This window comes from Podarcis liolepis (assembly GCF_965112155.1).
Source record: "Podarcis liolepis genome assembly, chromosome: 18".
Classification (NCBI taxonomy): Eukaryota; Metazoa; Chordata; class Lepidosauria; order Squamata; family Lacertidae; genus Podarcis; species Podarcis liolepis.
The window spans coordinates 9712009-9728914 of record NC_139572.1 but is presented as its reverse complement, the minus strand read 5'-3'; the positions used below and the strand labels follow the sequence as shown (position 1 = coordinate 9728914).

At 47.6% G+C, this 16906-nt stretch overlaps 1 protein-coding gene across 4 annotated transcripts in view; it reads right to left on the bottom strand.

Moving 5' to 3' along the window:
- Positions 1 to 16906, bottom strand: part of CSNK1G2 (casein kinase 1 gamma 2) — a 60026-nt gene that overhangs the window by 9421 nt on the left and 33699 nt on the right. For all 4 annotated transcript variants that reach the window (XM_083483977.1, XM_083483979.1, XM_083483980.1 and 1 more), the window contains exons 3-10: positions 16375 to 16415; positions 15982 to 16051; positions 10119 to 10267; positions 7261 to 7495; positions 6173 to 6258; positions 4835 to 4919; positions 2785 to 2933; positions 1573 to 1656 (exon numbers count right to left, since the gene is read on the bottom strand). In XM_083483977.1, coding sequence (XP_083340103.1) covers positions 1573 to 1656; positions 2785 to 2933; positions 4835 to 4919; positions 6173 to 6258; positions 7261 to 7495; positions 10119 to 10267; positions 15982 to 16051; positions 16375 to 16415 — 899 coding nt within the window. The remainder of the gene's footprint in view (positions 1 to 1572; positions 1657 to 2784; positions 2934 to 4834; positions 4920 to 6172; positions 6259 to 7260; positions 7496 to 10118; positions 10268 to 15981; positions 16052 to 16374; positions 16416 to 16906) is intronic.

The window sequence follows — 16906 nt, the reverse complement described above, 5'->3', positions numbered from 1 at the left end:
CATGGCCTTCGAGAGATGCTAGGGATAGGTGTACACACACACACCAGGTCACACTCAAAACACACATTGTGAATTCCTGCATTGCAGGGGGTTGGGCTAGATGACCCCTCGGTGTCCCTTCCAACTCTACGGTTCTATGATTCAATGAAATGGCACAAAGATCCCCAAAGGACAGGATTTAGAGCACTGTTTCCCAAACTTGGGTCCCCAACTGTTTTTGGACTACATTTCCCATCATCCCTGACCACTGGTCCTGTTAGCTAGGGATGATGAACATGTTGAGAATTCCATTCCACCTTAAGGAACAGACATGGGATTGTTACATGTCACATGTCTGTTTACATTCCAGCACAGCTGGGTGTATAGCTTTTGCTTTTCTCTCTGAGACGACATGAGAGAGAGACGACGTGTTTCTTTGCCCTGCTTTATGATTAATAAATCTGTAGTTGTAGTATGCTTCCCCAAGCCTCACACCTATCCTGTGTGCGCAGTTCGATCTGCTGATAGTGTCCCTTGGCTTTGAAGCCCGGGTTGCTGATTTACGTCGGAGGAGAAGTGATGGATCTTTGCACAGGGCCGCTGGAAGGAGACGGCCTAGCCTCCCGGCCCTCTGCATGCCACATAGCTAGGGATGATGGGAGTTGTAGTCCAAAAACAGCTGGAAACCCAAGTTTGGGAAACCTTGTTCTAGACCAGGCATGGCCAAACTTGGCCCTCCAGCTGTTTTTTGGACTACAATTCCCATCATCCCTGACCACTGGTTCTGTTCGCTAGGGATGATGGGAGTTGTAGTCCCAAAACAGCTGGAGGGCCAAGTTTAGCCATGCCTGATCTAGACAGACTCAAGGGCTGACTCAGAATAAGGCTATGTCCCTAGCAAATCAACTCAGGGGTCAGAGCACCTGCTCAGCGTGAAGAAGGTTGCGGGTTCAAAACCCCGGCATCCCAGGTTAAGTCTGTCCCTGTCCTGAAGCCCCCGAAACTTTGCTAGAAGGCAGCTCCGCACCTTCCCATTGCATAAGCCCATCGTTCAACAGCGTGAGGACCTTTGTTTTTATGGAAGGAGCCACCAGCTCACCTGCTATGCGGGATCAATCCTTGGCATACCCGTTGAAAGCAAGCCAATTAATTCCGGTTGTTGAAAGGGAAACGGCCCTCTCTGCAGATCTGCTGCCAGTCAGTGTAGGCAGAACTAAGATCTATGGACCAACGCTTTTCCGCCACACCCAGGCAACCATCACGCTCACTCCTATTCAGGAAGGACTTCTCCTCGGACACCGAGGCGCCTCCGTCTCTTCCCACCAGGTGGCGCCAAGCCTCTGCTCCCGCCTCCGCAAGGCGCTGGCCCTCATTGTTCACCTAAGCCCCAGGCAGGCCAATTTTGGCAGCCTTACCCCTCTGTGATCCCCATTCGCTCCCTGTTTTGGCAGAAGTGGAGGAACTTTGCAGGATCGCCCACAACTCACTCAGGCTCTGGCTGGCCTCCTCTCCCACCCCATCACCACCCCTCTAACTGCCCCACACCCCAATATGGACCCCTGGGGCATGGGGGGGGGAAAGAACCCCACTTACCTGCTGTTTCATGTACTGTTGAGTTTTTTCCCTGTTCGGAGCCTGGACCTGTAAATCGCTCTGAATTGTGCCAATAGGGGTCGGCTGCAAAGAGGGGAGGAAAAGGAGACGGGAGCGTGAGATCGGGAACGTCGACGGTACTTTGTAAATCACAGGCTTGGAAGGGACCCCGAGGGTCATCCAGCCCAACCCCTTGCGCTGCAGAAATCTTTTGCCCGAGATTCGAACCCAGGACCCCAAGATTAAGAGTCTGACTGTCTAATTGATGCAAAATGTTTTCTTCTGTATCAGATTGGGGGGTGGGGTGGGGGGTATTCCCAGCCGTACTTGGGAGAAATCAGGGGTTGCTGCCTTCTGCAATCCAAGCAGCTGATCTGTCACAGAGCCACAGCCCCCCCCCAAATGGGTGGAGAAGTTTGGGAGAAAGGTGAATAAAGGGGGAGAGGGTAGAAATTTGAGAGAGGTGTTAAGAGCTGGTGGGCTCTCTTTCCTTGGACATCTTGAAGCAAAGGTTCATTCGGAATTCGATACTTGCTATATTTCGGGGGGTTGGGCTAGATGACCCTTGCGGGTCCCTTCCAACTCAACAATGATCTAAAAAGAGAGAAATTTCTTTTTCCTCTCTCCACCCACCCGCTTAAATCACCACCGTTTCAAAAGGTTCCAACACATATAGGCAAATTCCTGCTCTCTGATCTCAGGAACCACCGTGCAAAATATGGTGGGCATAATTGCCGTTTTGAAAGGCCCGCAAAGGGAGCCTTGATTCAACATGGTGTCCACCTGTGTCCAGCAAAATTTGGTGGCGATATATCCAGAGGTGTTCAAACGCAGAATGAACAACTTTACAAAATTAATAATAATAATAATAATAATAATAATAATAAATTTATTTATACCCCGCCCTCCCCAGCCAAGGCCGGGCTCAGGGCGGCTAACAACCAATAATAAAAACAAGTTGAATGAATACAACTTAAAAACAAGATTAAAATACAACATTAAAACATTAAAATGCAGCCTCATCACAGGAGGAGAAAGGGAAAAAAATACAGCTGATTTTTAAAAAAAACCCTGTGGTTTTTAAGGGTCAAGATCTGCATCTGCCTGCATTTGCTCCAGCCCTCAAAAGGCCTGCCTATCAGCAAATGCGGCCCCTCAGTTCTCCAACCCAAAGCCAGCCGCTCCCCCCCCCAAAAAAAACCCCCAACTCACTAAAGGCTTCCCTGCCCAGTCGTATTCATAGTCAAAAACGTAGCCGTTCCGGTCAAAGAGGTCCGTGAAGAGTTTCCTCAAGTAGTCGTAGTCCGGCTTCTCAAAGAAGTCCAGGCGGCGGACGTAGCGGAGGTACGTGGTCATCTCCTCTGCGGAAGGGGAGGGGAGGAAGGCGGAAGAGGCAGCGGTTGCCCAATGGTCAGAGCACAGGCAAAGGGTTAAACTGGATCGGCAGGGCAAACTTAGGGTTCCCAAACCTGCTTCTCCAGCCGCTTTGGTGCTACGATTCACATCATTCCTGACCTGCAAGCTAGTTCAAAAACAGCTGGAGACCCAAGTTTGGGGGAATTCTGTTGCAGGGAGAAGGGAAGCGGGAGGTCTGTGTGCTAGGTAAAGGTAAAGGGACCCCTGACCATTAGGTCCAGTCGTGGCCGACTCTGGGGTTGCGGCGCTCATCTCACTTTATTGGCCGAGGGAGCCGGCGTCCAGCTTCCGGGTCATGTGGCCAGCATGACTAAGCCGCTTCTGGCGAACCAGAACAGCGCACGGAAACACCGTGTACCTTCCCGCCAGAGTGGTACCTATTTATCTACTTGCACTTGATGTGCTTTCAAACTGCTAGGTGGGCAGGAGCAGGGACTGAGCAACGGGAGCTCACCCTGTCGCGGGGATTCGAACCGCCGACCTTCTGATCAGCAAGTCCTAGGCTCTGGGGTTTGACCCACAGCGCCACCCGGGTCTGTTTGCTGGGTGGCGCTTAAATCAGACTTTTGCCAATGGGGTATTCCAAGCAGACTTTTACGGGGTTGCTAGGTGGCCTTCCTCCAGGGATATTCGGAGGGCTTCTCCTAACATCCCTTGCCATCAGCCATGCAGGGGCTGCCGAGAGCTTGGCGTCCGGCAACACACCTGTAGGGCATCATGGCACCTTGTGGCCACCTGGATGCACCTGAGGAAGTCTTACAGAGGAACCCAAAGGCAACACCTAACACATGCCACCCTGAAGAAGCAGGGATTTAATAATAATAATAATAATAATAATAATAATAATAATAATAATAATTATTATTATTATTATTATTATTATTATTATTATTATTATTATACCCCACCCTCCCCAGCCAAGGCCGGACTCAGGGTGGCTAACAACCAATAATAAAAACAAGTTGAATGAATACAACTTAAAAACAAGGTCAAAATACAACATTAAAATATTAAAATGCAGCCTCATCACAGGAGGAGAAAGGAAAAAGGAAAGAGGGGAAAGGGATCAAGTTGATTCCAAGCCAAAGGCCAGGCGGAACAACTCTGTCTTACAGGCCCTGTGGAAAGAAATCAGATCCCGCAGGGCCCTGGTCTCATGAGGCAGAGAGTTCCACCAGGCCGGAGCCAGTGCTGAAAAGGCCCTGCCTCTGGTTGAGGCTAATCTGAGTTCCTTAGGGCCCAGGACCTCCAGAGTGTTGTCATTTGTGGACCTTGAGGCTCTCTGTGGGGCAGACCGGGAGAGGCGGTCCCGTAGGTACGAGGGTCCTAGGCCGTGAAGGGCTTTAAAGGTCAAAAGCAGCACCTTGAACCTGACCCTATACTCCACCGGGCGCCAGTGCAGCTGGAAAAGCACTGGGTGAATCTGCTCCCATGGCAGGGACCCCGTGAGGAGCCTCGCTGCAGCATTCTGCACCCGCTGGAGTTTCTGGGACAGCTTCAAGGGAAGCCCCGCGTAGAGCAAATTACAGTAGTCAAGCCTGGAGGTGACCGTCGCGTGGATCACTGTGGCCAGGGCGGGGCGGGAAAGGTAAGGGACCAACTGCTTGAATGGTGATAGTGTGTTCCTGAACATGGAGGTTCTATTCAGAGGCCAGTTTTTGTGACACCTGCCTCCTCCTACTCCCTCCACGACGTTACTCTAAGAAAGGTTGCAGAATCGTAGGGCTGTAGACTCAGAAAGGGACACACAAACCCCAGGGGGTCATCCAGTCTGACCCCCTTCTACGCAGGAATCGCACCCAAACCAGTAGTCATTCCTCCCCCCCCCCCCCCGCCCAGTCCTTACCAGGGAAGTTTTCGCACAGCACTTCGACGGGGGTGGCCCTTTTGGTATCGCCAATCTTCTGGTACCGCTCTTTCAGCGTGTCCGCCTGCAATGAGAATTTGGGGTGGGGAATGAGAATTTGGCAAATGCTTGTTGGAGATGTGGAGGAAATAACGGTGACATGATCCACATGTGGTGGACGTGTGAAAGATTGAGATTTTTGAGGGGGAAATATACAATGAATTAAAAAAGATTATGGGGATAACCTTTACTAAAAAACCGGAGGCATTTCTATTAAATAATAATAATAATAATAATAATAATAATAATTTATTATTTATACCCCGCCCATCTGGCTGAGTTTCTCCAGCCACTCTGGGCGGCTCCCAATCAGTGTTAAAAACAGTACAGCATTACATATTAAAAAATTCCCTGAACAGGGCTGCCTTAAGATGTCTTCTGAATGTCAGGTAATTATTTATCTCTTTGACATCTGATGGGAGGGCGTTCCACAGGGCGGGCGCGACTACCGAGAAGGCCCTCTGTCTGGTTCCCTGTAACCTCACTTCTCGCAATGAGGGAACCGCCAGAAGGTCCTCAGCGCTGGATCTCAGTGTCTGGGCTGAATGATGGGGGTGGAGACGCTCCTTCAGGTATACAGGACCGAGGCTGTTTAGGGCTTTAAAGCTCAGCACCAACACTTTGAATCGTGCTCGGAAATGTACTGGGAGCCAATGCAGATCTCTCAGAACCGGTGTTATGTGGTCCCGGCGGCCACTCCCAGTCACCAGTCTAGCTGCCGCATTCTGGATTAATTGCAGTTTCCGGGTCACCTTCAAAGGCAGCCCCACGTAGAGCGCATTGCAGTAGTCCAAGCAGGAGATAACTAGAGCATGCACCACTCTGGCCAGACAGTCAGCGGGCAGGTAGGGTCTCAGCCTGCGTACCAGGTGGAGCTGGTAGACAGCTGCCCTGGACACAGAGTTAACCTGTGCCTCCAGGGACAGCTGTGAGTCCAAAATGACTCCCAGGCTGCGCACCTTGTCCTTCAGGGGCAGTATTTTAGACAAAGAGATCTCCAAAAATTCAAGTGTTATTTTTGTATGCAACTGCAGCGGCTGGAGTACTCGTGGCCAAGGGATAGAAAGATCAGGAGGCTCAGTTTACCTTCCCGCTGGAGCGGTATCTATTTATCTACTTGTACTGGCATGCTTTCGAATTGCTAGGCTGGCAGGAGCAGGGGAGCAACGGGAGCTCACCCCGTCACAGGGATTCGAACCGCTAACCTCCCGATTGGCAAGCCCAAGAGGCTCAGAGGTGGTCGAGAAAAAGCTTTTCCATTTCCACAGCGAAACTCACCTTCAGGCCCTGCCAGGGCAGGCTCCCCCGGAGGAAGTACATGAACATATGACCTAAGGCCTCCAGGTCGTCCCTGCGACTTTGTTCTGTGCAAGAGACAACAGAGGACATTTTCAGTTGCGGCTTGGTCATCATTTCAGAAACTTCTTTTCTTTTTAAAACCCAAAGAACAAAAGAAGATTGGAGGATGAAACTGATGCACTATGCGGAATTAGATAAATTAACAGGAAGAATGCAAAATCCGCGGGATCAGAGATTCACAGAAGACTGGTATAAATTTACGGATTATTTGGGAAGTAATTGTGATGATCAGATTACGCTTGTAGGTTTGCGAGAAATTTTGTAAGGTGGACATTTTGAAATATTGCAAGAAAAAAAGGAACGAGGGGGACTGTTAGTTAAGATAATTAAAGGCAATAGGAATTTAAGAAATGCAGAATAAGTGATAAGAACGGAGGACCATCAGAGGGGCTGATGGAAGTCCAAAAAGATTGTATAAGAAAAGAAGTTTTGCTGTATGAATGATAATTAATATGTAAAAATTAATTAAAAATTATTTTAAAACAATTAAATAAAACCCAAAGAACAACACGGAATACAGTGGTACCTCGGGTTAAGAACTTAATTCGTTCCGGAGATCCGTTCTTAACCTGAAACTGTTCTTAACCTGAAGCACCACTTTAGCTAATGGGGCCTCCCGCTGCCACCAGAGCACGATTTCTGTTCTCATCCTCAAGCCAAGTTCTTAACCTGAGGAACTATTTCTGGGTTAGCAGAGTCTGTAACCTGAAGCGTATGTAACCTGAGGTACCACTGTATCTTTACACTGGCTGCCTGGGCTTCCCTCCACACACCACCCCCTTTTAAAATAACAGTTTCTGTGTCCAGCAGCGATTCAGAGATGGCTGCACCATTCATAGATCTCTCTCTCTCTCTCTCTCTCTCTCTCTCTCATTCATGTTCTCTCTGCAACATTCTCTCTCTCTCTTTCTGTCTCTGCCACACATACCCAATCTGCTTTTCCTTGCCCCCCCTTGCCCCCCACAGCTCCCCCTCCCCATTCCAAGGGGCTGCCTCCCCCTGCTCACCTTTCCCCAGGTGCGTGTTGATGCTCATGTACCGCGCGGTGCCGGTCAGGCTCTTGTGCTCTCGGTACGGGATGTGCTTTTTGGTCTCGGGGTCGATGAACTCTTTGGCCAGGCCGAAGTCAATGATGTGGATGACGTGTTGGCGCTTGCTGCCGGGCCGCCCCACCAGGAAGTTCTCCGGCTTGACGTCTCTGTAGATCAGGCTTTTGGTGTGGACGTACTCCATGCGGGTGATCTGCCGAAAGAAAAATCGCCAGAGCCTCTGTTCCATGTGCAAAGTAGCACTTGAGGGTCTGTGTCCCGGAAAACTGGGGCTTCTTGTAGGTTTGTGCATTTCCCCCCAGTTACAGTGGTGCCTCGCAAGACGAAAAGAATCCGTTCTGTGATTCTCTTCGTCTAGCGGTTTTTTCGTCTTGCGAAGCAAGCCCATTGAAGGATTAGCGGATTAGCGCTATTAGCGGCTTTTAGCGGCTTATCTGCTGATCAGATCAGCTGATAAGCGGCTTAGCAGCTTAGAAAAAGGGGGGGGGGGAGGAAAAAAACCCCTGCAGGAACTCGCAAGACATTGTCGTTTTGCGAAGCAAGCCCATAGGAAATTTGTTTTGCGAAGCACCTCCAAAACGGAAAACTCTTTCGTCTAGCGAGTTTTCCGTCTTGCGAGGCATTCGTCTTGCGGGGCACCACTGTATATTTTATTAAATGTTCAAAAGCTTCACATTTTTCTTTTCTTTTTGTCAACCTCTCCTCCTGTTTTCCTTGGTGTACTTTAGGGGTCATCAACCTTTTTCAGCCATCGGCCGGTCCACTGTCCCTCAGACCATGTGGTGGGCCGGACTATTTTTTTTGGGGGGGTGGGGTGAACAAATTCCTATGCCCCACAAAATAACCCAGAGATGCATTTTAAATAAAAGCACACATTCTACTCATGCAAAAACACGCTGATTCCTGGACTGTCCGTGGGCCAGATTGAGAAGGCGATTGGGCCGGATCTGGCCCCCGGGCCTCAGGTTGCCTACCCCGGTATACTTCATCTCTCCCATCTTCTAACTCCCATATCATAAAAACAATTCAATAACCTCCAGTTCTTTCTGTTGCTTATATCTCATGTCCGAAAAAGGATTCCATTCTTCCACCTGTATGCATTTTCATGGGGAGGCAAATCTGTTGTTGTTTTTTAGACTGGGCAACACCCCAGGGGTCGCATGTCTGCAACGGCTACCCATTTGCAGACTCCTCCGCATGAGAGCCAAGGAGTGGCAACAGGAAAACGGGGCCTTATCCGCAGTGGCTCCCCATTTGTGGAATGCTCTCCCCGGGAAGACTCACCTGGCACCTTCATTAGACACCTAAACTCAAGATGAACTTACCATGTCTGGTTTCAATGGGTTTTTCAAATGCTTAACTCAGTCTTTTGTCTTTTTAGGTAAGTTTATTAAGATACCAACAAAGGGTAAGATCAGTGTTGTTCACAATACAGTGATACCTCGGGTTACATACGCTTCAGGTTACAGACTCCGCTAACCCAGAAATAGTACCTCGGATTAAGAACTTTGCTTCAGGATGAGAAGAGAAATTGCGTGGCGGCGGCAGCAGGAGGCCCTATTAGCTAAAGTGGTGCTTCAGGTTAAGAACAGTTTCAGGTTAAGAACGGGCCTCCAGAACGAATTAAGTTCTTAACCCGAGGTACCGCTGTACGGAGAGATGCTAGTGAGGTTGTAGATGGATGCGAAACGCCGGCACCCTGCCTACAACTTCATTAACATCCATCTACAACTTCACTAGCATCTCTCAGTATTGTGAACAACACCGAACTTACCCTTTGTTGGTATCTTCATGAACTTACCTAAAAAGATAAACAAAAGAAAAGACTGAGTTAAGCCTTTGAAAAATCCATTGAAACCAGACACGGTAAGTTCATCTTAAGTCTCTGTGGCTTTACACAAGGTTTTGTATTTTTCTCAGAAGATTGATAAAGAATGTATACCGTATTTTTCGCTCTATAACACGCACCCGACCATAACAGTAGTTTTTAGAGGAGGAAAACAAGAAAAAAAATATTCTAAACGAAACAGCGGATGTATGATTTTTGTGGTTCATGCTGTGGCCACAGACATGTGATCTGACGGTGAGTTTGGGGTAGCCCAATGCAAAAATCCTGAGGATCCATGTAGATCCATGCTTTGTAACCACGTTTTTGCACCACTGTGGCCCCAGGCAACAGTGGGTGCGTGATTTTTTTGGTGCAAGCTGTAGCCATGGACATGCTATGTGATCTGATGGTGAATTTGGGGTGACCCAGTGCAAAAATCCTGAGGATCCATGTGGATCCGTGCTTTGTAACCACGTTTTAAGTGGGGAGGGAAGGAAAAGCACTCAAGAGACAAGGAACTCGCATGGGGTGTGTGGAGAAGGATGCTGCTAATAATGCAGAAGAGGGGTATAAGGGGAGAAGGCTCCTCTCCTCTCCCGCTTTGCTCCTTTAAAGCAAGCAGGCTTTCTGTCCCTCTCTCCTCCCCACTCAGCGGCTCTTCTCCCGCTTTGCTGTTTCAAAGCGAGCCACGGAGGAGTGAAGGAAGGGGAACCATGGATCCTCTGCTCACGAATGCAGCAGATCCCCCCCGCCACCCATAGGCATTCGCTCCATAACACGCACAGACATTTCCCCTTAGTTTCTAGGAGGAAAAAAGTGAGTGTTATGGTGCAAAAAATACGGTAATTATTTCGGTAATTATTGTATGTATATTAGTTGCCAACGTGTTCCATGCGTCGTGTTACTTCCTCTACAGAGTTGGCAAGGGCATCGGGGGGGGGGTGTTGCACGGGGTCATTCCAAAAAAGGGGGAGTGTTCTCTGCTTACCAGTTGGATGGCGATCATAAGGACCGTCTTAAGGGTGAAGGTCCGGTCGCAGAGGTCAAAGAGGTCCTCCAGGCTGGGCCCCAACAGCTCCAGGACCATCGCGTTGTACTTCCCGCAGGGCCCAAAGTAATAGACCTGAGGTATCCCTTCTGCGGAGAAGAGCGGGAGGCAGTTCAGAGGACAATTCTAGAGCTTCTCAAACGAACACCGCAAAGTGGAGTCAGGGACAATTTCGGTTCAGTGCAAGATTGGTTGAATTTCCAGGATGCTCCTCGTGGCTGAGAACTTTCTGGGTTTTTTGTTTTTTTTAAATTGCATTTTAACCTGTATTTTAATTTCTTTTCTTTTTCTTTTCTTATTATGTTTTTACTGAAATTTTATTGATGTTAGCCGCCCTGAGCCTGGCTCTGGCCGGGGGGGAGGGCAGGGTATAAATAAAATTTATTATTATTATTACTACTACTACAATGCAGGCTTCCTCATGAGTAGCGTCTAAAATTCACATTTTGCACCTGGCTATCGGCCACCAGGTGAAGAGGCCGGGGTGCCAGGATGTGGGATCCTTGGACCTGGACTGTTTTCAAACACCAACACCCCCTCCTGTAGAATTCTCTCCAATATATTTTATTTGCACAATTGGAATGAATTTCAGGAACCAAAAGGCTTTTTCTGTGCAGCCCGAGCAGAAGCAGGGAACAAAGTTATAGTGAATTGTTGTTGCTTTCCTTCGCTTCCCCCACTGCACTTTTCATGGTTGTGAATTATACCCCTACGTTATGAATGGTCTGAGTCACCATTATGAAAAAGAGGTCAGAATAGTCCAAGAGATATGTGGACTGTCTTTGGATCAAGTGACTTTCCTTCTTTTAAATTCTCAGAGCTCTTAACCTGGCTCAAGGTTGTCCTCTGAACTAGCCAGATGTTGAACTGAGAATCCATCACAGTCAGTCCATCATTTGGAAAATAAGACTTCAGAGCCGTCTTGCCCAAAAGGGACAACAAGACATTCTCTTTTGGCGATTGTAACCCTGGCTCAAGGAGATATTTGGCACCTAGCTTATTATATATCTGAGTTTATAACGCTGCCTAGATTCAGCCCCCAAGACCATGATGTAAAAAGAATGGGCTTTTAAGTCCCATTTTACAAGTTAAATAGTAATCTCACTAACAATTGAGTCCCGTTATCTCAGTGTGTTCCCCAAGTGCTGTTGTGAAAAGGTTAAGGGCTATCAACACACAGTTTCATTTCTATTGACTTCTTTTATTTGTATTGACTTCTTTCATTTTTACTTACATCTTCTACCTAACAGAATTCACCCACCGCTGGCTGTAACAAGACCTGAGAAGTTTCGTAAGGAGCAATAAGATTATTGACAGAAAGAGAGTTAAAAGTAGGCTTTGAGCTTTAAGAGATCATGAAAATTAACGAGAGATTGAAACATGTCAACGTCTGACATGGGTCTGGGTTGACTTGCCTAAGCAAACGTATTTTCGGGAGGAACTGAATTCAGGGAACGTCCCTGCCTGGCGTCGACGGGAAGAAGAAGAGCAGCAGAGAGACTGTCAATATTGTTAACGCTTAATAAATGCCTTGGAAGGTATGCCAGCACGACTGTCGCCCGTCCTGCGGACAGGGAAGGTGAAGGCTGAGAAAAAGAGCAAGGCGGCAGCAGAGCTTACGTCAAAGAATCAACACTGGGGGGGGGGGGAAGTAGCCCCATCGCCTTTTAGTTTCTGTCTTCTCCAGGGTCACCCTGAAAACACCTGTCTCAAATCTTTACAGCTGTTCCGGAGGTTGTGTTGCAAAACATCCCTTCAAAGCCACTCCTTGCACCATCATAAGGACTAGTGCCCATTTTTTTGGCGGGGGGGAATTAAGGTTTTATATATATATATATATATATTTGTTTTCGTAGATTTTCACGGGTACAGGAATGCAGGTTTTGGTGTCCTCGGGTGTCTTCCCGTGTAAAAGTTGGGGTGTCTAGGCGACGTTTCGACGAGGTCTCACTCGTCATCTTCAGGCTGGTGCTTTCGGCTTCTTGTTACTGGAACAGAGCGGGATCTCAGTGTTTGAGTTCCTATAAATACTGTAGAGGGGTGTGGTGTATTGCCTCAAAAGTTCTGGGCAGAGGGGAAGTTCCCAGGCTAGTGTTCTTTTCTTCTTTTGTTCCTTAATTACTTGAGGGATATCTTGAGTGATTACTTGAGTGATATTCTGAGTACCACTTAGGTGGGTCATTAGGTGTGGATTAGTTGCTAAAGCCTTCGTGTCTTGACCTCTTGAATTTGTGAAGAGTTTTTCTGGGAAGATGGCTGTACTGCACTTAGTTGTGCTTTGGCTTGGCTTCGTGTATAGGGGCGAGCTGTGGTTTTGTGCCCTGTGCCAGCCAGATCTGTGTAGGGATTGCAGGGGGGTGCAGCATCCGGAGGTGCCACTATGGTTTGGTTACTGGATGGTGTCTGTAATTTATCTGTGGAGAGGGTCTGGGTTTGGGTCTGGTGTGGTTGATTGGTGGTGGCGTTCTGTGTGCCTCTGGATCTGGTGTCGGTTTTTGTGGGGAGGGCTAATTTCCAGATGTCTGGCAGGCGGGACGTGTCGTCACGCTTGTTCATGTTGTGAGGGTGTTTCTCTATCTCGTTTCTCTATCTCGATGTTCATGTTTCTCTATCTCGATGTTTCTCTATCTCGATGTTCATGTTGTGAGGGTGTTTCTCTATCTCGATGGCTTCCATGATTATTCTCTTGTGGTGATGTTCCATGTTAAAGAGCAATTTGGAATCTGCAAAATTAATTTCGTGTCCTGTTTCTTTCATGTGTTGGAAAAGAGAGGAAGATTTTTCTTCTTTTTTGACGGCATTCTTGTGTTCTGCGATACGTGCATTTATTCGTCTGTTTGTTTGTCCAATGTACGTGGCTGGGCAGACTTTGCAGGGTATTTCATAGATATGTTGACGACATATCAGATATGTTGACGACACCTTTGTAATTTGGCCACACGGGAAAGAAAAACTAGATAGCTTCCTCACACATCTCAACAGCCTACACCCCAAAATACAATTCACTATGGAAATAGAAGCCAACAACCAGCTTCCCTTCCTTGACGTCCTAATCTACAAAAAACCTGATGGCTCCCTAGGACACACTATCTACCGGAAAAAAACACACACCAACCGCTACTTACATGCTCAATCACACCACCACCCTGCACAAATAAACTCCGTAGCCAAGACCCTCATCTCCAGAACCAAACGCCTGACTGACAAAGACCACTTGACAACTGAGTTACAGAATCTCTCAAATGTGTTAATCGCCAATGGATACCAGCAAAACAGGGTTACGAAGCTAATCCAAAAAGAAACACCCCCCAAAAACCAAGACACAGAAGAAAACAATGGCATGGCCCTCCTTCCTTATATCAAGGGCACTACAGATAAAATTAGCAAAATCCTCCATAAACACAATATCAAAACAGCCTTTTGCACCAACCAAAAAATAGCCAATATCCTCAGAAACCCCAAAGATAAAATCCAGTTGGAAAACCAAGGGGTCTATGAAATACCCTGCAAAGTCTGCCCAGCCACGTACATTGGACAAACAAACAGACGAATAAATGCACGTATCGCAGAACACAAGAATGCCGTCAAAAAAGAAGAAAAATCTTCCTCTCTTTTCCAACACATGAAAGAAACAGGACACGAAATTAATTTTGCAGATTCCAAATTGCTCTTTAACATGGAACATCACCACAAGAGAATAATCATGGAAGCCATCGAGATAGAGAAACACCCTCACAACATGAACAAGCGTGACGACACGTCCCGCCTGCCAGACATCTGGAAATTAGCCCTCCCCACAAAAACCGACACCAGATCCAGAGGCACACAGAACGCCACCACCAATCAACCACACCAGACCCAAACCCAGACCCTCTCCACAGATAAATTACAGACACCATCCAGTAACCAAACCATAGTGGCACCTCCGGATGCTGCACCCCCCTGCAATCCCTACACAGATCTGGCTGGCACAGGGCACAAAACCACAGCTCGCCCCTATACACGAAGCCAAGCCAAAGCACAACTAAGTGCAGTACAGCCATCTTCCCAGAAAAACTCTTCACAAATTCAAGAGGTCAAGACACGAAGGCTTTAGCAACTAATCCACACCTAATGACCCACCTAAGTGGTACTCAGAATATCACTCAAGTAATCACTCAAGATATCCCTCAAGTAATTAAGGAACAAAAGAAGAAAAGAACACTAGCCTGGGAACTTCCCCTCTGCCCAGAACTTTTGAGGCAATACACCACACCCCTCTACAGTATTTATAGGAACTCAAACACTGAGATCCCGCTCTGTTCCAGTAACAAGAAGCCGAAAGCACCAGCCTGAAGATGACGAGTGAGACCTCGTCGAAACGTCGCCTAGACACCCCAACTTTTACACGGGAAGACACCCGAGGACACCAAAACCTGCATATATATATATATATATATATAAATATCCCGCCCTCCCTAGCCGAGGCCGGGTTCAGGGCAGCTAACAACAATAAAACAGTACAAAAGTACAGCACAAACAACATTCTAAAATCATTCATTATAAAATTAATTAATTCAAGCCACTGGCAACCATTGGGCCAGAGCTCCGCGAAGATTGCCGAGGGAGGGAGTCAGACTGTGCCCTGACCAAAGGCCTGGTGGAACAGCTCTGCCTTGCAGGCCCTGCGGAAAGATGTCAAGTCCCGCAGGGCCCTGGTCTCTTGTGACAGAGTGTTCCATATAAAACAAGGGATGCGGGTGGCACTTTGGGTTAAACCACAGAGCCTAGGGCTTGCCAATCAGAAGGCTGGCGGTTCGAATCCCTGCGACGGGGTGAGCTCCCGTTTCTCAGTCCCTGCTCCTGCCCACCTAGCAGTTCGAAAGCACCTCAAAGTGCAAGTAGATAAATGGGTACCGCTCTGGCGGGAAGGTAAACGACGTTTCCATGCGCTGCTCTGGTTCGCCAGAAGCGGCTTAGTCATGCTGGCCACATGACCCGGAAGCTGTCTGCCGGCTCCCTCGGCCAATAAAGCGAGATGAGCGGCGCAACCCCAGAGTCGTCCGCGACTGGACCTAATGGTCAGGGGTCCCTTTACCTTTATGTATATATAACAAATGTTCATAAATGTACCAAGCAAACATGTACATAAATATATAAACCACATGTCTGAAGCAGCACAGGAAAAGAGCCCTGAAACCATTTTGACTCCCAAACTGACCAAGTGAGTTCTCTGCAAGGTCAAAGGAAAATGGAAAAGCCTCCCCGTTGTCTTCCTTCACATATCCTGTCTTAAGGGTATGTCTGTGTATGAATAGGGTGAGCCTATGACCTGGCTCAGGAACTAAGTATTTATCATTACAAAAGACTGGCCAGGCTGCCCAGGGTATCCAATCAAGTGAGCATTAACAGTTAACCTGCCAGACAGGTGGTAAACAACGCACTCAGATTTCTGTTGTAGACCGCCCTTTCTGTGATGTAGGTATAATGTCTCTGGGGGTGGTCTTGGACTCCAGGGCGGGCAATTTAAAATGTCTATATAAGGGCAAGCACACCTTTGTTTGGGGTCCTCCTCCTTTCCTGCGTGTGAAGGGGGCACCCTCTTGCAATAGTTCAATAAAGACCAGGCTTACGAGCTGCTTTCTTTTCAATATTCTCTGGTTGGCCTCTGTTCTCTGTCCAACTGACGGAGAACCTGCAAAGGACTCTATAAGGGCTCTTGTATCCCCCATAAGGGAACCAGGGCAGATTTTCGTTTCTTACGGCTTCTTCCGAAGCCCCTCTGGGGAGTGAGGAGTGCAAGACCGGCCAGCCGGCTACCCACCTGCATTTCCCAGCTGTTTGTAGAACCTGTATTCCAGGTGGAGCTGAGGAGCTCTGGACTTGATGGGTTCCTGGAGAGAGGGAGAGAGGAAGAGAGAATGGAGAGCTGCAAAAATCCCTTTATTTTCTGGTGCAAATGGGGCAACTTCAGAGTCTGCCAGTGGCTCATTTAGTTCGGCTTCCCGTTCTCACAGTGGCCAACCAGATAATAATAATAATAATAATAATAAATAATAATAATAATAATAATAATAATAATAATAATAATAATAATAATATATTTTGAAAAACAATGCTCCCTACCTAAAGATGAGGATGGGGAGAAAGAAGAGACAGACCCGTTTAAAAATAAGACAAACCTAGAGAACCAACCTATTATCGAAAGATCACTTACCAACTTGATCGCTACATATTCGTTCGTATAGAGGTTCTTCCCTATAAGAAAGGTTTTTTTTAAAAAAGAAGAAGAGAATTTAGTCAAAAAAAGAGACAATTACACACACACACACAAATCCTAATTTAGGATCTCCACACTAGAAAATTCCATGACAGTTAATCCCAGAAATTTTGGGGTGAAAAAATTCCTGCGTTGCAGAGGGCTGGACTAGATGACTCTAGGGGCCCCTCTTCCGACTCCATTGTTCTTTGTGAGAGACCTATGTCTGCAAAAGATGGTATAAGCCCACTTGCGAATGCTTTTTTAAAAAGGGAATTTACAATTTAAGTATCACTGTTGTGATTACAGTGGTACCTCTGCTTGTGAATGGGATCCGTTCCAGAGCCCTGTTCGCAACATGAAAGAGCGCAATTGACAGCAGCGCGCCTGCACACACACGGGTTGCAATTCGCCGCTTCTGCGCATGACGTCATTTTGTGCTTCTGTGCATGAGCGAGCAGTGAAACCCGGAAGTAACCCTTTTCCAGTA